At 26.7% G+C, this 20658-nt stretch overlaps 4 protein-coding genes across 9 annotated transcripts in view; 2 read left to right on the top strand and 2 right to left on the bottom strand.

Moving 5' to 3' along the window:
* Positions 1 to 99: 99 nt before the first annotated feature.
* Positions 100 to 3868, bottom strand: LOC132915148 (putative neutral sphingomyelinase). 3 transcript variants are annotated; one of them, XM_060974862.1, is made up of 7 exons: positions 3569 to 3868; positions 2465 to 2597; positions 2115 to 2288; positions 1770 to 1953; positions 1359 to 1685; positions 1170 to 1275; positions 100 to 1080 (listed from the first exon to the last, which is right to left on the bottom strand). In XM_060974862.1, exons 2-7 carry the CDS (start codon positions 2536 to 2538, stop codon positions 734 to 736), a joined length of 1212 nt encoding a protein of 403 aa, XP_060830845.1. In that variant the 5' UTR covers positions 2539 to 2597; positions 3569 to 3868; the 3' UTR covers positions 100 to 733. The 3 variants fall into 3 exon arrangements, with proteins under 3 accessions (XP_060830845.1, XP_060830854.1, XP_060830861.1); XM_060974871.1 differs by lacking the exon at positions 3569 to 3868 and adding an exon at positions 2682 to 2902; XM_060974878.1 differs by lacking the exon at positions 3569 to 3868 and having other exon boundaries at positions 2192 to 2288; positions 2465 to 2903.
* A 129-nt stretch (positions 3869 to 3997) lies between these two features.
* LOC132914865 (cytoplasmic FMR1-interacting protein) lies at positions 3998 to 10166 on the top strand. The gene is made up of 18 exons (XM_060974367.1): positions 3998 to 4256; positions 4342 to 4521; positions 4619 to 4800; positions 4873 to 5397; positions 5475 to 5679; positions 5745 to 5959; positions 6067 to 6197; positions 6273 to 6443; positions 6516 to 6598; positions 6804 to 6872; positions 7299 to 7372; positions 7438 to 7843; positions 7935 to 8134; positions 8226 to 8755; positions 8825 to 8919; positions 9024 to 9262; positions 9332 to 9479; positions 9554 to 10166. Exons 1-18 carry the CDS (start codon positions 4047 to 4049, stop codon positions 9767 to 9769), a joined length of 3879 nt encoding a protein of 1292 aa, XP_060830350.1. The 5' UTR covers positions 3998 to 4046; the 3' UTR covers positions 9770 to 10166.
* Positions 10167 to 11056: 890 nt separating this feature from the next.
* Positions 11057 to 20658, bottom strand: part of LOC132915136 (WD repeat-containing protein 55 homolog) — a 185933-nt gene continuing 176331 nt past the window's right edge. The window contains exons 1-9 of one of the 3 annotated variants that reach the window (XM_060974854.1): positions 13636 to 13725; positions 13519 to 13545; positions 12897 to 13070; positions 12569 to 12761; positions 12291 to 12473; positions 12144 to 12217; positions 11901 to 12067; positions 11615 to 11832; positions 11057 to 11532 (exon numbers count right to left, since the gene is read on the bottom strand). In XM_060974854.1, the coding sequence (XP_060830837.1) occupies positions 11271 to 11532; positions 11615 to 11832; positions 11901 to 12067; positions 12144 to 12217; positions 12291 to 12473; positions 12569 to 12761; positions 12897 to 13070; positions 13519 to 13522 (1275 nt within the window). In that variant the 5' untranslated portion in view covers positions 13523 to 13545; positions 13636 to 13725 and the 3' untranslated portion in view covers positions 11057 to 11270. The other 2 variants (XM_060974835.1, XM_060974843.1) reach the window with 2 other exon arrangements.
* LOC132914929 (E3 ubiquitin-protein ligase TRIM33) lies at positions 14190 to 20512 on the top strand. Of its 2 annotated transcripts, none has more exons than XM_060974462.1 (12): positions 14190 to 14314; positions 14525 to 15053; positions 15769 to 15998; positions 16084 to 16364; positions 16463 to 16573; positions 16651 to 16845; positions 16913 to 17025; positions 17186 to 18364; positions 18497 to 18635; positions 18708 to 18891; positions 18976 to 19128; positions 19231 to 20512. In XM_060974462.1, the coding sequence occupies exons 2-12, from the start codon at positions 14723 to 14725 to the stop codon at positions 19402 to 19404; spliced, it is 3090 nt and encodes a 1029-aa protein (XP_060830445.1). In that variant the 5' UTR covers positions 14190 to 14314; positions 14525 to 14722; the 3' UTR covers positions 19405 to 20512. The 2 variants fall into 2 exon arrangements, with proteins under 2 accessions (XP_060830445.1, XP_060830437.1); XM_060974454.1 differs by having other exon boundaries at positions 14192 to 14314; positions 18476 to 18635.

Genomic DNA, 20658 nt, shown 5'->3' with positions numbered 1-20658 from the left:
TCCTAAATAATAATCTTATGTTTCAATTTTAAAAATTAGATAACTTATATGTAAAACTATTAAATAAAATAGTGTAAGGAATGTATTTAAAACATCACCTTATAAAATATGTTAATTTATTCATTACTGACTTTTATCTTTAATAGTAATTAAAATAGTATATTATTGCAAAATAAAATTTTACATAACGGAATAAGATTTTATCTTAAAACACTTTTTTAAATGTTTTATAACAATTAAGTTGTAATAAACACAATTAACAGAATAATAGTTAAAATGACGTTCGTTATTTAATTTATCAATTAATGTAACAAGATTTTGTAACTTATTTATTCTTTCATTTTTAATATTTAATATCTATTAAGTACTTTTTCTTTTTATTCCATATGAAATTTAGTTTCAAAAAGTATTATAATTTATTATCTATATAGAATTGAAATTGTGACTTTACGAAGTTATATAAAAGATAGTTAATGCATTTTATCCAATTTATAAAAATGAGATGTTTTATATGTTTTTATGCTTTAATTTGATTATTGTCGCATAATAATATAATACTGAGTACATTAATGTATGTAAATGCTATAATTCATTAAGAATTATACTTTTTTAGTAAGAAAATATATTCTTATTAAAAATGATACTATTTGATTCTTTTGATTTAAAAAATTATGGAATAGTTTAAAAAGGAAGTTCAAATTTTGAACTATGTTCTTGCAAAATGTACACAAACTTATTTTTTACATAAATTATTATTTAAATTTGCCAAATAAATTTCCATTCCTAAACATCCTGCTTTCAAAGCATTTGTTTCTACGCTATTCCATAGAGAACTCATGAACAAAATATAACATAATATTGCTGTTAAAAAGATACGTATTACATTAAGTCCAATAGTTACATCGAGAGATGTAAAGGAACAGTCTAACCCCATAGACCAAACAAGTGGTATAATTAATATACAGCAAACCAATAGATACCAAAATCGCTGCCGACGAACCGTTTTCAATGACGTTTCACATATACTTATGGCTTCCTTTATTGAATCTTTAACATCTACATTTATAGTTTGAAATTCACCTATAATAATAAAGATGTAAGCATTAAATGACTTACCATATATATTATTATTATACATATTATACATATCACTATATTTATTAGCTTACCAGGAATAAATTTAAAAGTTGCCATAATAGCCTCATGATCAGAATAACTGAAGTCTTTGTAAGGTATCCGTTTTGGAAATGGGTGTTGAAAATTTGTTACCTCTATCTACAAATAATATATTATTAATATGATTATTTCTAGGCAATTTCCTACGAAAATAACTAACAAATAAAAATAATTTAATGCACCTTAACATTCTTTGAACCTTGATATAAAATATGATCTATACGTTTCCCCTCAGGACAAGTTCTTGCAAGTTTAGAACTTGTATAACTATTATTGGCACACTCATTGGTCCCTAAATTACTTGAAATATTTGAGCAAGCATCTGCCAAACCAGCAACGCCACAAATGATTTTATAAGCTAAATCTTGAGGTTCTGCATTAAGGTCACCTCCTAATATTACAGAATCAGCACCACCAGAAGTCATTCTAATAAATTGGGCAGTATCAAAAGCTTGTAGAACTCTATGTGCTGTGTATTCATTACTGTGATTATTGTATTCTGCATGTAACTAAAATATTAAACATATTTAATATTTATTGATATGTCCAAAACTATATGAATAAAAACTACAAATCTCAATAATTAAATTTACATGTGCAATATAAACATTAATGTTCATATTATGAATTTGAAGTCTACAGAGTCCAACACCTTTTCCACCAAACCAATCTCCATGATGTATTTTATGTACATATCCATTTAAAGGCCATTTATGAAATATTACATCTTTAATAGGAAATCTAGATAAGATACAAATTCCAGATCCAAGAACTCCACTGTAATGCATTAAATTAAAATTACTAGTAATAAAAAAGCAAGTTTAATAGTACTATATTAATATTTAATATTATATAAAAATATATATTTAAATTTAATTTAATTTAAATATATATTTTATATGAAAAATATATTTAATATATAAAAATAAGATATTTGCCTGTAAAAATAATGTGAGTAAGGTAACTGTTCTTCTGTCTTAGCTCTTATCATTTTGAAATCTTTAACAGACCATACCTCTTGTAGACAAATGATATCATAATTTTCTGTAGCAAATTTTTCTGCAATTGCTGTCATACGAACATTCCTATTTCGTGAAACATATGGTATTCCCCTAAAATATAAAATGTTATGAATATATGACAGTATGTATACTTATGTTAACTATAATTTTGTATTCTAGATATAAGAAAATATTTATAAAAAATATAATTGGTATAAAAATAATTAATTCTAAACTAGATTCAAACTAATAAAAGTAATCCTATATTACATCATAATGCAACTTACCAACAATTTAAAGTTAGAATATTTATTAACGTTTTTACATTTGTCATCTTTATATCATCTTTTATGTCTGACATCTTTTATGGTTTTATTGTTTCAAACAGATTAATGCAAATATATTTTCCCGTAATCAGATCTGCAATTGTGATATAATATGTACTTCTTCTTATTAATTCTTTCCAACGTTTATCAATATCATACTTCATACATATATATGTACTTTATATATGAAATTGTGATAATAATTTTCTTTAACCAAAATTACAAAAATATGAGGAGAATGATTTTAAAAAATTCTAACTTATTATTGTTCTTTTTATCACAGATTCGAAATTTAAAAGATTGAAATAGTGGCAATAATGCCTTCATGGTCACACTAGAACTTATCACACAATTTGTTCTTCGATTGTTAGTAATAAATTGTCATCTATATATATGTTATAACTATATTATATATATATATATATATATGTATATATGTATATATATATATATATATACTGTTATCTATATATAGCGCTAGAGAGGAAATTTTCTCTTTGCTAGCGTATTGCGAATTTAGTCTCTACACTTTACATGTACAATATCTAAGCAATGGTTCTCAATGTATGGTTCTCAATGGTTCTTTCCTGTATGAACATCAAATTTTTAATTTATTTAAAAATGTTTCTCTTTATAAATTATATAATTAAATGTATTTTGTTACACATAATGCAGTTGTTATAAAATAGTTAATAAAATTTAGTAGAATATGGAAATATTCTATAAAACTTTTTACAATATATCATATACAAAAAAAATTGATGCAGAAACAATCACTGTAATCAGTGTAGTCATCTTTGTAATAGTACTTACTTTAATCTAATATAGTCTAATATAATCTTACTTCTAATCCTTTACTTTGGTATTTATAAATATTTTAACTAATTACAGTTAACAAAAATAGCTATATGAATCATAATCGATGAAAAAGTAAAAATATTTAATCATCATATAACATTATTGAAATTAAATCTTAATCTTTAAGATATATATATTTTCCCGAAAAATATAGTTAATTAATAAAGTTGCATTGAATTAAATACATATTAAATAAGTTAAATCAACCTTTTCAGTATAAATTTTTATTTTAAAAGGGTCAAGTATGTAGTACTCTGTACCACTCTGTTAGTACCTAAGTATTGTTGATAGGATAATCATCTTATGTTTTCTAAGGTGAGGGTGGAGTGTTAAAGATACAATTGTGTATAAGGTACAATTAGAAATTATTGTACTAAAATGTATTGAATAAATTGCAAAATAATCAAGAATTATTTCGCTTTATCATAAAGAACTCGAAATTTTAGTATATTTGTCTCTAGAAACGTAACCTCTATAGAGGTAAGTTAAATTATAACTGTGATGATTATTTTGATAAATTTTTATGTCAAACTTTAATTTTTGTGATTATTAATTTGCCCCTAGACCTTCATTTAAAATTCTTCCCATAAATGTTTCTAAAAAATAGATTAATTGTATATATTTTCAATACGATTTTATCATTAATAATATGTAATGTTTTTATCTAGGTTTTATTTAAGTTGTAATGGCTACTGATAAAGTAACTTTGGGTGATGCCTTATCCAATGTTGATGTACTTGATGAATTTACATTACCTGATGAACAACCTTGTATTGAAGCACAACCATGTTCTGTAGTATATCAAGCCAATTTTGATACTAATTTTGAAGATAGAAATGGCTTTGTTACTGGGATTGCTAAGTACATTGAAGAAGCTACTGTTCACGCAAGTTTGGTAAATAAGTATCTGATATTAGATAACTATCTTTATGCTATCAATAGAATTATTACATATATAATCTATAATTTTTAATTTAAAGAATGAATTATTAGAAGAAGGTTTGAAGCATGCTGTAATGTTATATACTTGGAGATGTTGTTCTCGTGCAATACCTCAGCCAAAATCAAATGAACAGCCAAACAGAGTAGAAATTTATGAAAAAACAGTAGAAGTATTAGCACCAGAAGTAAATAAATTATTAAATTTTATGTATTTTCAAGTATGTACAATAAAAATATCTAATAACTTGTTATATATGCATATTGATAAAGTTGTATTTATTTCATACAAATTAATAAATGAATGTTAATCTTCAGAGAAAGGCAATTGAAAGATTTTCTGGAGAAGTAAAACGTTTGTGTCATCATGAAAAAAGAAAAGACTTTGTTTCTGAAGCATATTTACTCACTTTAGGAAAATTTATCAATATGTTTGCAGTTTTGGATGAACTTAAAAATATGAAATCTAGTGTAAAAAATGATTATTCCACATACCGAAGGTAACTATTACTCTTTTTAAATTTATTAAATCATTAAAATTTTTATTGCAAATAGCTATATTCTCATTTTAGAGCTGCTCAGTTCCTTAAAGTAATGTCTGATTCTCAAACATTACAAGAATCTCAAAATTTATCAATGTTTTTAGCTACACAAAATAAAATTCGTGATACAGTAAAAGAAAATTTAGAAAAAATTCCAGGATATGAAGAATTACTTGCAGATGTTGTTAATATATGTGTTCATATGTTTGAAACTAAAATGTATTTGACTCCAAATGAAAAACATATGTTGGTAAAAGTGATGGGATTTGGTTTATTTTTAATGGATAGTGAGCTTTGCAATATCAATAAGTTAGATCAAAAAAAGAAATTAAAATTAGATAGAATTGATAGAATTTTCAAAAACTTGGAAGTAGTGCCATTGTTTGGTGATATGCAAATTGCACCTTTTAATTATATTAAACGATCTAAACATTTTGATGCTTCAAAATGGCCATTGTCTTCTTCATCAAATAGTATGAGTCCACAAGCAGATCTTATGGTACATCTTCCACAAATTAGAGAAGATCATGTTAAATATATTAGCGAATTAGCAAGGTGAGAATAAAAATATTTCTGAAATTAAGAAAAATGCTAATTTTTAAACTTACAAAAATATATTTGCTGTAATATAGATACAGTAACGAAGTAACTACGACATACAAAGAATGTGGCAGTGATGCGGAAAATCGAGAAACCGCAGAATTAGCGTTACGTGGATTACAATTACTTTCTCAGTGGACAAGTGTAGTAACAGAACTTTATAGTTGGAAACTTCTACATCCTACTGATCATCATATGAATAAAGAATGTCCCCAGGAAGCTGAAGAATATGAAAGAGTAAGACATTATTTATTATTTTTACTAATTATATGATGTATACTAATACCTTTTCTTTTTATCAGGCTACGCGTTATAATTATACAGATGAAGAAAAATTTGCTCTGATAGAAGTAATTGCAATGATTAAAGGATTACAAGTATTAATGGCGCGTATGGAAACAGTTTTTATTGACGCAATACGTAGAAACATATATGCGGAATTACAAGATTTTGTTCAACTTACATTGCGAGAACCATTACGTAAAGCAATTAAAAATAAAAAGGATCTTATTAGGAGGTTTGTATATTATTTTTTATTTATATGGAAGCGTGCTTTTCTTTTTTATATAAGAATAGTTTTATATAATTGTTTAACGATTTATAAATGTTTATTATATTCTTCAGTATCATTGTGTCAGTACGAGAAACTTGTGCCGATTGGCATTTTGGAGTAGAGCCATTAGGAGATCCTGCACTAAAAGGAAAGAAGGATCCTGATAATGGATTTGGTATTAAAGTACCGCGTCGAAATGTTGGTAAGATTAAAAATAAATATAATTACATTTTTGAATAGTATACTTCAATATTCATTAAAAGATGTATTTTCTCAGGACCCTCTTCAACACAGCTCTATATGGTCCGTACTATGTTAGAATCATTAATTGCGGATAAAAGTGGCGGAAAACGTACTTTGAGGAAGGACATTGATGGCCAATACCTTGTGCAAATCGATCAGTTTCATAAAACTAGTTTTTACTGGAGTTACCTCTTAAATTTTAGTGGTTAGTATAATGAATTAGATATAGTTACATTTCATATTAAAATAGGATAATAATAGCGTTATTTTATTTCAGAATCATTACAAGATTGTTGTGACTTATCCCAATTGTGGTACAGAGAATTTTATCTAGAAATGACCATGGGTCGGAAGATACAAGTAACTAAACATTTGTTTAATATAGTTTAACATAGTTCCAAACTCTAAACATGTTTATTAAAGTATATTAAACATAGTTTATTAAAAAATGATAGTTGATATTATTGCTTCATTTTTTACTAAATACCAGTAAATATTTTGTATTAATATATGTATGCAAAAAATATTATTAAATAGCGTTTTTTGTGCTTGATTTCATGACTAGAAATGCCAAGTTCGTCACCAGCATAATGAAGAGTGCAGCGATTTGATTACCATGGAGAAACGTATTCAAGTATGTTGTTAGACACGAGTGATGTAGCAGTTATTTATACTTATAATTTCTTGCAATGATCATCAATATTATGGTTTACTGATTTCATTATTATTATTATTATTATTATTATTATTATTATTATTATTATTATTATTATTATTATTATTATTATTATGATGTTTCTATTGTATAAATTTTAACTAATACATATACATGTTCTACGATTTTTTAAGCATTGAGTTGTTATAAGTTTATTGTTTCACAAATAGTATGCATTAAATAATGAAATCAATGTATGTCTGTTAAAAAATAATTTTATTAGTACAATTGTACAAACTATTTAATGAAAGTGTATAATTATTATATTATTAATGTATTAAGATCTATAATTGATAATATGCAAATTATTTTATAAGTTTTAAAAGATTTTAATATATGTTTCAGTTTCCAATTGAAATGTCCATGCCATGGATTTTGACTGATCATATATTACGAAGCAAGGAACCATCAATGATGGAGTAAGTAAAAAAGAAATATATCTATCATTTGGAAAATATTTTGTAACATAATATTTTGTTTTTAGGTACGTTTTATATCCACTTGACTTATACAATGATAGTGCATTATATGCTTTGACAATATTTCGTAAACAGTTTCTTTATGATGAAGTAGAAGCTGAAGTAAATTTATGTTTCGATCAATTTGTTTACAAGCTTAGTGAACAAATTTTTGCTCACTATAAACAACTTGCTGCAAGTATATTGTTAGATAAAAGATTTCGAGTAGAATGTGTTGCGTTAGGAGCCTATTTGCTTCCATATCCTCGTGCTAACAGATACGAAACTTTATTAAAACAAAGGCATGTTCAGTTACTTGGAAGAAGTATTGATTTGAACAAATTGATTACGCAACGCATTAATGCAGATATGCAAAAGTCATTAGATTTAGCAATTAGTAAATTTGAATCTGGTGATATAACAGGAGTTGTGGTAAGTTGAATTATTAGATTTAATATGTTGTACTTGTATTTAATTTGCATTCAATATGTATTTTAATAACTTAATATCTTGTGTACTAAAGGAATTGGAAGGACTTTTACAAGTGAATCGTCTTACTCATAAACTTTTAAGTAAATGGCTTGCATTAGATGAATATGATGCTATGTTTCGTGAAGCAAATCATAATGTTTTAGCCCCATATGGAAGAATCACTCTTCACGTATTTTGGGAATTGAATTATGACTTTTTACCGAATTATTGTTATAATGCAGCAACGAATAGGTATAATTGTGTTATAAAGTAAAACCCAATTATATAAATACATACAGAATTCATAATTATTTGTATTAAAAATAAAATATATTTATAATAGGTTTGTAAAATGTCGTGGGCTTCAATTTGTACAAGCAGTACATAGAGATAAACCTCCTCAAATGTCTCATCATTATCTTTGGGGAAGTAAACAATTAAATTTAGCATATAGTACACAATATGGGCAATATTCGGGATTTGTTGGACCACAACATTTCCGTACAATGTGTAAACTTCTTGGATATCAAGGTATTGCAGTAGTAATGGAAGAACTTTTAAAAATTGTGAAATCTCTAATTCAAGGAAGTTTACATCAATTTACTAAGACATTAATGGAAGCTATGCCAAAAGTTTGTAAACTTCCAAGATACGATTATGGATCCCCAGGAGTTTTGGGATATTATCATGCTCAATTAAATGACATTGTGCAATATCCAGATGCTAAAACGGAACTTTTTCATAATTTTCGCGAGTTTGGTAACACAATCTTATTTTGTCTTTTAATGGAACAAGCTTTATCACAAGAAGAGGTTTGTGATTTGTTACATGCAGCACCATTTCAAAATATATTACCAAGACCATATTGTAAAGGTAATATTTTTAAATTATATGTGCAAAACAATCTTATTTTTTAAAATATTATAATAACTTCAATTTTAGAGGGTGAAAAACCAGAGACTAAGCAGAAACGACTTGAAGCCAAATATGCAGCTTTACAAATTGTCCCCAATGTAGATAATTTAGGTACAGCTAAAGTAAGTAATAAAATTAATATACACATTATGTAACATATGCAAATAATAAAAATATATAAGGTATTTAATTGTGTTATAAACTTAAAATTATTTTAATCATACAGCAAGCAATGATTGCCAGAGAAGGAGATTTATTAACCCGAGAACGGCTTTGTTGTGGTTTGTCTATATTTGAAGTAGTGCTCAGTAGACTACGTAGTTTCTTAGATGATCCTATTTGGGTTGGTCCTCCTCCTGTAAATGGAGTAATGAATGTTGATGAATGTACAGAATTTCATAGATTATGGAGTGCGTTACAATTTGTATATTGCATTCCTGTTGGGGAAACAGAATTTACTGTTGAGTAAGTAATATGTAATTTTACTATTAGTAATAATACAGGCTTTATAATTTAATACCATTTTCATTATAGAGAACTATTTGGTGAAGGTTTACATTGGGCTGGATGTGCTATGATTGTATTACTTGGTCAACAAAGGAGATTCGAAGCTCTTGATTTTTGCTATCATATTTTGAGAGTACAACGTGTTGATGGTAAAGATGAAAACGTTAAAGGAATCGTAAGTATTTATACATTAGTTGTAATATAATCTTTTTGATTATTAAATATTTAATCGTTATTCATTTTAAATAGCACTTAAAAAGAATGGTGGATAGGATTAGAAGATTCCAAGTGCTAAATTCACAAATTTTTGCTGTATTAAACAAATATTTGAAGAGTGGAGATAGTGACGCAACAAGCGTTGAACACGTTCGATGTTTTCCACCTCCAATTCACCCCTCGCTTGCTCATGTACAACAGCAACACTATCATACACCAGAATATTTACGTCAAATGAATCATCAGTGAAATAATATAAGTATTATAAGCAAGAATATTTATAATTTAATATAATCAAGGCTGAATCTCACCTTTTAAATTACTTGTAAGAGGAGTTTAGAGCATTTATCTAAACTTTCTTAAGGTAATGTATGTTACGTTTCCATTAGTGCATATAACGTTGAAATAAGTCAATTAAAATCATTAAAATTTGTTTCATTTTTCTGTAAAAAGATATAAATTCTTATATATAATTTGTAATAATATTATAATTATGCATAGTACGTTGTTAACCCCTTAAGGTCCATCTTCGTAATATTACATTTGATATATTATGCAAAGCGGTTTTTTAAACGCATTTTTCTAAAATTCAGTGAACCCTTAAGAAGGTAATATTCAATGTATTTAATCAATAAGAATATTCATATATCTCATATATTATTTAAAATATTTCCCAATCTTATATTTTTTATGTAAAATAAGATTCTTATTATTAATAACTTTTTATACATATATGAGTACGAAAGTACGAATACTTGGAAATGGCATAAAAATTTCAAATCTTTGAATTAAGAATTATATATCTTTTAGTATCAGTATTATTTATCATAATATGACAGCAAATATATTATGAACTCTGGCATTACAGTCCATTTTATATATTTATATTAAATTAATTTCTTTTTATAAATTAAATGTAAATTATAAGAAATACTTGACATATTTGTAATAATTGCTGAATATCTCATGAATATCTTTCAGTCCTTTTTGTAAACATATTTTATATGTACAAAAACAGATGTAAGCTCACATTTAGTAGAACTTTAACGTTGTTTTAAAAACATAAAGCATTGTATGGTAAGTAAATTTTATAATAGATACACTACGAATTATAATGCATTCTCTACTAATTAAATACTGTTCTAAAACTTATACTTTGTAATATTTTTTTATACGACTTATATTTTCTGTCAACTTCCTCATGTACGTTTTATGATAATTGTACAACACATATGAAAGAATCAATTCTTTAATATCAAATCTAGCTAAAATATAAATTGAGTAAGTCACAAAATTTAGATTTTTATTTGTTATTTATGATTAATTTTCAAAAATATTTTTGTTATAATGAACATATAAAAATAAGTATAAATGGTTACTAAGATTTATTTTTTTATATAATTCTTGTTTTATAATATTAAAAATATTAGAAAATAACATAAAAAATATTTTAATAAAATATTTGAAGCAATGTAAATGTACATTTGAAGTATGGTTTCAGGTTGCAAAAATGTTGCTTATAAACTTCATATGTAATTCGTTAAAATATGTCTTTTTATTATTTTTATCTTTAAAAAGTGTAATTGTGTTTAACTTTTTGTTATACATATAAATTATATAATATGTATGTACATGTTATGTATGAATTAAGAACATATTTATATGAAAATATGTAATCTCAGTATTATATGTGAATCTAATAATTTAATCATTTGTAAATTTACAATACATTCATAATAATTTATTTTCTTTATTGAAGATCCGAAAAAAAGGTAGATGCATTATCAATTTTACTACTTGGAAGATTATGTTTTAATTGTCTTTGCTTTCCACCTTTTACACGTTCATTAACATCTAAAGTTTCAAAATATTGTACATTCCAAAACTTGATATCATTATCATGTGACGAAGATGCAATTAAAGTACCATCACTGTTAACATCAAGTGCTTCAATAGAAAGATTATGTTCTCCTACTATTCCAAGATGATGATGAGGAAACAGGCTGGTAGCCCTGTACATTAATACATACAACAAATACATAATTATTTTAATTAACATATGAAAAAAGATATATAATAAATCTTAAACTATACCTAAGTATTCCATCTTCTCCACCTGTTATCACAATATTTTCAGTAATTGGAATCATACAGTTTATAGCTTTTTTAGTTAAATTCGGAAACTCATCTGAATGAAGACCAAATTCTCCCCAATTATACACATACATTTTTCCTTTACTTGTACCCACCAATATTTTTGTTTCAGATTTAAATAAACCAAGACATGTCAGTTCCTCTTCATATTCTTCTGACTAATGAAATGATTATATATATATATAATTATATATAATTAGATAACATGAGATCTATTTACACATACTTGAACATGTAGTTTCTTTCCTGGTATATTAAATGTAGTAAGACATCCATCTCCACTTGCACAAACTAAGTATTTCCCTTCTTTGTTTGTTACTATACTGCTTACATAATCCTCCATTTTTTTTAATGAAAATATAGGTATATTCTCTTTTTGTCGGAGATCCCATACTTAAAATACTTAAATATAAATATAATGGATTCAATGAAACAGAGAAGAGAAAGAAACAATACATATATAACATACCTTTTACTACACCATCATCGTCTCCAGTTGCAAACATATGTTCTCCAATTACAGTCATTGTATATATTGGCTCCCTAAAATAAATCAAACATTAAGTAATGGCACTTATATTTTTATTTATATTAACTGTAATAATTATATACATACTCATGTGCATTTTCATAAAGTCTTATTAACTTTTCTGTTTCTAGATCAGTGAGCATTATAGATAAATCCTTAGCAGTAGAAAATAAAGTTGTACCAGAGTCATTGAATTCTATGTCACGACATGCTTTAAGATGCAATTCTAAAGTTGATATCAGTTCTGTTTCTGTATTATTATATTTGTATCTACCAGATAAAGAAATATATATGTATACATGTATGAAGCTATTCAAAATTATTAACAACATATTAATTATGATATTAATAAATATAAAATTTACAAGTGTACATCTCCTACAATATTGGCTACAGCGATCATGTTTGAATTAGGATGGAAACATATATCTACCACATGATCTTCTGTTGTAATAGGTGGAGGATGATTTGTATTTATATCTTTTGACCTAATTATTGCTTTTACAACTTCATCTTCTTCCTCATTTGCATTTAATAAAGTTGATTCTGTACTGCCACCTTTAAAAAGAAATAGAAATATTACCTTTTTATAATATTATAAGTAATAAAAAACATATACCATTAAGTTAGTTTTTATTACAAAAGTTAATTAAGTTTAAATTATTTAAACATTAAATTTTATATAAAATTTACTTGTGTGTGCATTATTTGAATCAGGAAGTTCCTCATTGTCTTCGCTGTCTGTATCATCATTGCTCAAACTGCTGTCTTCTGACAATGTTTCTACTAACATATATACATTTGTACTATCGTTACTTGCATCACTGTCAAGATTATTATTCTCTTCATTATCAAGAATAAAATTATCTAAATAATACATATATTTAATTATAAATAAATATCTAATAAATATAGAAAAATTGTGTAATAGTTATTAATGAATTAATTCTTATTAACTGCTGTTATTGTGTTATTAGTGGAATCAATTTAAACATGTGCAAATAATATTAAGGAGTAAAAATAAGAAATAAATGATTATTTATTCTATAGTAATATAATATAAAAGGCAAAGCAAAAATTCTTTTTATTTAAGAAAAGGTACCTAAATGTCCTTTATCTAAATGCATGTTTTAAAGATCCTAATTCTTTTTGACGATATTTGTAAGATTTCGTATATAATATAACACACAGTATGTATAACTTTTTCACTGTACGAAAACTATTAAAATTAATATTCCCTATAAATTGCACTATATAAAATGTGTTGTTACAAATTTATAGTGATTTTTCAGGAAACAGGAATGTGGGTTGGTACCCATGGAACGCTGATCCGCTCTGCTTGCTAGAGTGCGGAAAATATTCAAATGAAGATGTTAAGTTCTATCGAAATGAGTACTTTGATTCATAAGATTATTCTGATAATTTTTGATACAAGTGGCGTGTCGCGATCCTAGATTGCAATAACAAGAATCTTGATAATTTTTGTTTCTTCTTGGCTCATAAAGTCCCTTCCAGTTCTTCTCCTAGAATCTGCATCCTCTCAGATCCTAGTGGACTAATCTCAAAATAGTTTTCACCCTGTGGATCAGCGCTTCTTTCCCTATACTAATTTCACTCTCCGATCTTCGTTAGTGGATGGTAATGGGAACGCAAGACTGATGTAATCGACAACGTCGTGTGTATGTGTGAAAGAAAGCATATACTTTGCGTGGCGCGCAGAAACTATCCTTTGAAAAAATGTACGGTTCTCTTGGGCTTCCATCGAACTAATTCGGCCGAATGCTTTTAAGATACAAAAGCAGAATGTTTAAGCATATAGTTCTAAAACTCTAATTCTTTGAAACAAACATTCTGTCAAGAGAGCCTGCGTAACTGTAACTGAAGCTGTTAATTGATTACGATTTTTAACAAAATTTTTCAAGTTCGCCAAATAAAGTATTTTTGTTCCCAAATTTTAACTTTCCCATCATCGCCCTACGCATCAATTCTTTATACAGTTTCTAGATGCATTTTGTTTTTTAGACATACACGGTTGACAATTCAAATTACGTTCCACATGTATATGTTGATCTTTCTAGATTAAACCCATACTAAAACTATATTCGTGACAGGTAATTAAGGTTATGTTCACACGATAACATAATAGTATAAATATATATTCTATTGTCTAAATAAATAGTTAATTAATAAAAGAGAAATTCTATACAATAGCCCATTATACTACAAAATTTTTATTAATTTCTTTCCGGAATATTAAAAAGATATTTGGTTTATTATTAAAATTACTAAAATATCTAGAAATATCAAAATCCCTATTTCAGAGGGCGCCATTATACGTTGCATCGAATTTCTTGCCTAACTAACTATAGTAATTGCAATCAGAGTGGAGTGTGGAGTATGTAGTGTGGAATATGTAGCATGGTGGACCATGGCGCTATATGGTCCAAGAAAGATATATTTTCTTAAAATATAAAAACGATTCTTGTGTGTAGCCACGTTCATACTTTGATAATTTTAAAATGGAAACTCGGACGAATGAGTTGTTAACAACAGGTCCTATAGCAACGATTAAAGAAGAGCCACTTGACCAAACTGGCGCGAAGCAAGATATGCAACAATCTCAAGTGCAGGGCGTTTGCATTGAGGAAGAGTGCGAACAGCGTATCGAGTGTACAACTGAGGGTCAAGAAAATGAGACACGTGCATTTTTATCGAAATGTGTATTCTGTGGAAAGACATTTACTTTCGGTGATGATCCAAAACTTTTAGAATGTTTACATGCAGCATGTTCGACATGTGTTAATAGTAAACTCAGTGATCACAACACATCGGTCGACGTGGATGTTCTGTGTAAGGCTATGTTATACGTCTACATTTTGCAACTTTATTAAATTCTGATTCCGCGAGTTTTTCTTCTTAACATCTATAGAGTGAACTTTCTAGCTTAATGATTTCAAATATCTTGTAAATTACTTGCTGTATAAAAAAATTTCCCAAATAGAAATTGACTAGGATCAAAAAGAATATTATTTAAGATCATTAGTTTTTCTATGAGTGGATATAAAGGATATATGAAGATTAACTTAATATATTAATTTTTTAAATGCATTAATTGATGCAGCAATATTACATGTAGAAAAAGTTGTAAGCTGTTTATTGTATGTTAAGGATACATTAGTTTAGGACATATATTAATTGTAATATTATAAAATGGTACTAGTATTTGAGCTGTATCGATTAATGTATTAAAAAATATATGATTCCATTTAAGTACTGTAATTGATCTTTGAAAAATTAATAGCATCAAATTATATCTGCCTCAATATTATTTATTAATCTGTATAATAATATTCATAAATATCAAAACATCTTATTTATATTAAACGATAGAAACAACATGAAACAACTTTTATGTTTATTTGAATAAATTTTTAATAGTATCTTTATGATTCAAAATGATTATTTGATATTAATATAATTTATAAAATATTTATGTTTTTATATATAAGTATATTATATCATATAATAATTAAGTCATGACTTTAAAACATACATATCATTGCAGTGGAAAGTAATGTAATTGCTTGTCAGATATGTAATGTCACCACACAGGCAGAAAACTTAATCGAAAACCGATTCCTATCAAAATTTATAGAAGAGGATAATAGTCCAGGTACTGATGATGAATCTAAAGAAACAGAAGAAGAAAAAAAATGTACTAGCTGTCATGATAATGCCAATGCCACAAGTTGGTGTGTAGAATGTGAAGAATTTATATGTCAAAACTGTGTTATGGTAATGAAAATTACTTAATAGTATGTTTATTAAATATATTTCTTTAGAAATAATGGCAATTATTTTGAATTTATGTTTCTTAAAGGCACATCAGAGATTAAAAATAACAAAAGATCACACAATTAAACCAAAGGATGAAGTTGCCAATGATAGAGATAATGTTAAAAAAAGCAACAAAAAAATACCTGGCTATTTATTTTGTACAATTCATCCACATGAACAATTATCTTTATTTTGTCAAACATGTGATAAACTTACTTGTAGAGATTGTCAGCTAAGTGAACATAGAGATCATAAGTACAAATTTATTCATGAAATTGCTACTGAAACCCGTGCTTCAGTGTCAACTTTACTTAAAGAAGTGAGGTAATTCTTTTGTATTTGTACTTTTTTTATTTATATATTTTCTATAAATATTAAAATTAGCTTTTTAATGTTATGTTTAAAATCTATCTGTTTTGCAGTTATAAACGAGTCTTATTAAAAAGTGCAATGAAAGTCATAGAAGACAGACAAGTTCTTATTTTAGAAAAAAAGAAAAATTTAGTGCAAGACATAACACAAATGGTGGTGCAGTAAGTTATTGTAAACTTTATATTTCAAGTTTAAGTGAAACAAAATTATTTAACTTATGTAATATTTTTTCACACAGGTTAACAAATGCAATTAATACACGAGGAAAACAATTAGTTATGCGTCTAAATGAAGTTTGTGATCAGAAACAAAACACATTAAATGAGAAAAAAGTTGCATTAGATCAATTATCTAAGCTTACTGATCATTGTATCCAATTTGTAACTCATGCCTTAAAAAAGGGTTCAGATATGGAATTACTTTATAGCAAAAAGTATGTATTTAAAATACTAAATATATATAAATATAATAAATATAAATATTCCTTAATTTTTTTGCAGATCTGTTACAAGTCATTTACAAAGAATAAAAAGTAGACGAGCTGACATTCCAAATCCAGAAATACCAGTTAGAATAAATTTGTCCTTGGAGAAAGTACCAGATTTGATAAAAGGTTAAATTAATAATAATAGGTGCTTAATTATATGTTATTAAATAGGTAGTTTGTGATATTGCTACAAGCAAAAGTTATTTCCTTTTTTTTTTAAATTAGTTATCTAATAAATATTTGGTTTGTACAATATTAAATATTTTTTTTTCTTTCATAATTTTAGTGGTTTCATCTATTGGAGGAATAGTAGTGGATGGTAGAGTATATCCTTCAATATCTCCATTGGGTGGAGTAAATACAACACCATCTATGCCATATAATGAATCACAGACAGATCAAAAGCAAACAACTAATCTGCCAAATGTACATATGGATGGTTCTTCCATATCTGCACAATTACCTGTTGCAACACAACAATCTAATAGTATGCAACAAAATTCCTATCAACAAGTGCCTCTTCATATAGCATCTCAACAGCAGCAACAAACACAGTCGCAAAATTATATGCAACATTATCCTATAAATAACATGCCACCTCGGTCATCACCACAAGCACATCAACCTCGTGTACCATATCCAGTCAATTTCAATAATAGATTACAACAACCAATGATGATGCAACAACGTCCTTTGGGAAGCTGCCATCAACAAGTAACATCGTCCACGCATCCTCATCAACAAGTTCACATAGATCAACTTGGTCAGAATACAAGTTTACGTGGACTTCTTGCACATAATCCACCACCTTTCCGATCTTCTACAAATCATGTATCATATCGATTGCCACCTTATAGATATCCTCCAAACAGTTCCCAACGACCAGTACCACCACCTGCATATCAACCAACAAATACATCCATGGTATCTGGTATAAGACTTCAGCAATGTAATCCAACTTCTCCATCCGCGCAACATATAAATTATCCTATGCAACAACCACCTACAGCTCGTTGGCATATACCTCAAAATGTCAATCCCTGTCTTCCTTTTTATACTTCCCGCCATCAATCAAATACACCTTCCATGTCAGTTCCTACTAATGATACCTACAAGATAACGTTAAAAAATCAACAATCAAATGCAAATCAAAAATATAATATACAGACAACTACTGCTTCTGATACTCCACCTCAATCACAATGTTCAGTGTCTGTTGGTCATACAGTTAGTTCATCAGTACCTAAAACGCCTAGTCCTGTGCCTCCTGGAAAATCAGATGAAACTGAAAAAAGTTTAGACAAATTTTGCCAAAAATCTTTGAATGATCTAATGCTTACTATCGCAAAATTAGATAGCAATGGAATTGTAGTAATACCAGAAGCTCAACGAAACCAGTTAGATTCGGCCCAAGTAGATAGTTCAACTGATGAAGGGTTGAATCCAATGGCTGAGAATTCATCAGGTAATTTAATTGAAATAATAAAAATATGTAATTGTTATTCAAAATATTGGTTAAATATGTATTTTGTACGTATAAAGTATAAGTGTATATGTACAATTATGTGTTCAATAGATAATTCAAAAAATGCTGCAGCATCCATGACAAAGGACGATCCAAATGAAGACTGGTGTGCAGTATGCATGGATGGAGGAGATGCAGTATTATGTTGTGATAAATGCCCAAAAGTCTTCCACTTATATTGTCATATTCCTAGTTTAAAATCGTTTCCTGAGTAAGTGTACGAATAATATAGTATAATAATATTTATGTTTAATAGCTAATGTCCAATTTTGTTGTGAAATAGTGAAAGTGAAACATGGCAGTGTATGTTATGTACTAATGTACTAGACTGCTCAGATGACCCACCAGGAGAAAAAAGACCAAACACAATGAGTGCAAAAGAATTAAGAATTGCACAAAGAATTGTGTTAGAACTTTATTGTCAATATGAGCAAAGCTTACCTTTCCGTGAAATAGTATCTAGTGAGGTAAATTTATTCTATTCAAATTTAAAAAGTATATAAAATATATTGAAGGAACATAAAAGTTATTATTTCATTTATAATTAACAGATAGTTGATTATCATCGTATCATAAAAAAGCCAATTGCACTGGATGTAATTAGAGATAAATTAAAACCTGAGCATGCAGAACATTACACAGATTTAAGACAAGTAATGGCAGACATCAGATTGATGTTTAAAAATGCTTTTACTTATAATCCTGTAAGTTCTCTGTTGAAGACTTTATATCATATAAAATATGACATAAAATTGTTATAAAAACATTCATAAATTTCATATAATCATATACTTCTTTTTATTTAGGTTGAATCGCAAGTGTATCAAGAAGCACGAAATTTAGAAGAATTTTTTGAAAAATTATTATTAAAATGGGCACCAAATTACGCATATGACGATCCTTTTCTTTCGGGTGACAAGGACGAAGACGAAGAAGTGTTTCCTCCTAATAGAAAATATCGTCGTATACTTACAGATTAATTTTCACTTTCCGTAATTAAGCACATAAACAAGTATATTATTTTTAAAACACATAGCAGAATTATATTTCCATATAATGAATATTTCTTACTTATATTTAATATTGCTTTTCGTGTTTAATTAATAAATGTCTATAAATACTTACGGATACTAACAATTGAGCAGACATTTACAACTCTAGTATAGACTTCTTCACATTTTATGTTCAGTGAAGAAAATTTTACTTCTTGCTTAATATTGCGAGCTTATTGCATGAATTTATAAATTAAAGGTGATCACAAATTTAGTTCATAAAATATTTGAGTGTGTTGACTATTTCTTATAAATTTATCATAAAATCTGTTAGAAAACCTATCATTTAATTATATCAATAATTAAATTACTAAAAAATAATTGCATTAATTTTACAATAAAATATTTCAGTAAATATATAAGTATTTTTTTACAAAGTATTACGACTTTATATACATATATATATATATATGTATGTATATAATATATACATGTATATATAATATAATATATACACAGAGTGTTCCATATGTGACAGTATTGCAGAGTTAAGTTGAGGATATAAAAATGGAAAAACAAAAATTCAGATAAACATATGAACTATTTTTGTGTTTTCAATTTACTTCTCCAATATACTCACATAGTACGAAACATTTTGTATATCTGTATTATCATTTTAATAAAACTATAGAAAAAAATGTTGAATTACTTGTTGATAAAAAATTACAGTTAACTATGTAACATATTGACTGAAAATTTTATAAATTAATATCGTTTTTAAAACGTTTTGCTGTAAGAAAACCGTTTAATTGTTAATATTCCGATGTATTTGATAAGTAAATACATGTTTGTTACACGAAAATGAACAAAAGATTGAAATATATTAACATTTGAATTTTCATGTTTATTTCTCATTTTATTATAATTAATTTTATTATTTAAATTGTCTTATATTAAAACGTTTTAATGCATTTACTTGGTAGCATCAAATGTAGACAACTATGTTGTTAAATTTCACATTATTGTATTACACCAAATGCATGTAGGATGTACAAAATAATCTTACATAAAATATACGGAATGGAATTTTTTAAAATTGTTTTATCGTCTCCAAAATTATAATTTGTAATACAAATTTTACTCTTACAAAATTTAATATTAATTACATTATTTTAGTACAACAAAAAAATTAACAATTTCAAAATTTATTGCATCATAATTTAAAAGGTATATTACACATCA

The sequence above is a fragment of the Bombus pascuorum genome, chromosome 1 (assembly GCF_905332965.1).
Source record: "Bombus pascuorum chromosome 1, iyBomPasc1.1, whole genome shotgun sequence".
NCBI classification, from domain to species: domain Eukaryota; kingdom Metazoa; phylum Arthropoda; class Insecta; order Hymenoptera; family Apidae; genus Bombus; species Bombus pascuorum.
This window is presented reverse-complemented; position numbering and strand designations above follow the sequence as displayed.

What these genes read in the sequence shown, in the direction of transcription:
- LOC132914865 (XM_060974367.1), top strand. Translation starts at nt 4,047, where the DNA reads ATGGCTACTGATAAAGTAACTTTGGGTGATGCCTTATCCAATGTTGAT. An exon ending in TTACCTCTTAAATTTTAGTG is followed by an intron (nt 6,444 to 6,515) that starts GTTAGTATAATG and finishes ATTTTATTTCAG; the next exon opens with AATCATTACAAGATTGTTGT. An exon ending in CCATGGAGAAACGTATTCAA is followed by an intron (nt 6,873 to 7,298) that starts GTATGTTGTTAG and finishes TATATGTTTCAG; the next exon opens with TTTCCAATTGAAATGTCCAT.
- LOC132914929 (XM_060974454.1), top strand. Translation starts at nt 14,723, where the DNA reads ATGGAAACTCGGACGAATGAGTTGTTAACAACAGGTCCTATAGCAACG. An exon ending in AGTTTAAAATCGTTTCCTGA is followed by an intron (nt 18,636 to 18,707) that starts GTAAGTGTACGA and finishes GTTGTGAAATAG; the next exon opens with TGAAAGTGAAACATGGCAGT. An exon ending in ATGCTTTTACTTATAATCCT is followed by an intron (nt 19,129 to 19,230) that starts GTAAGTTCTCTG and finishes CTTTTTATTTAG; the next exon opens with GTTGAATCGCAAGTGTATCA.
- LOC132915148 (XM_060974862.1), bottom strand. Translation starts at nt 2,538, where the DNA reads ATGTCAGACATAAAAGATGATATAAAGATGACAAATGTAAAAACGTTA. An exon ending in ATTCTAACTTTAAATTGTTG is followed by an intron (nt 2,289 to 2,464) that starts GTAAGTTGCATT and finishes TTTATATTTTAG; the next exon opens with GGGAATACCATATGTTTCAC. An exon ending in TTAATGTTTATATTGCACAT is followed by an intron (nt 1,686 to 1,769) that starts GTAAATTTAATT and finishes TTAATATTTTAG; the next exon opens with TTACATGCAGAATACAATAA.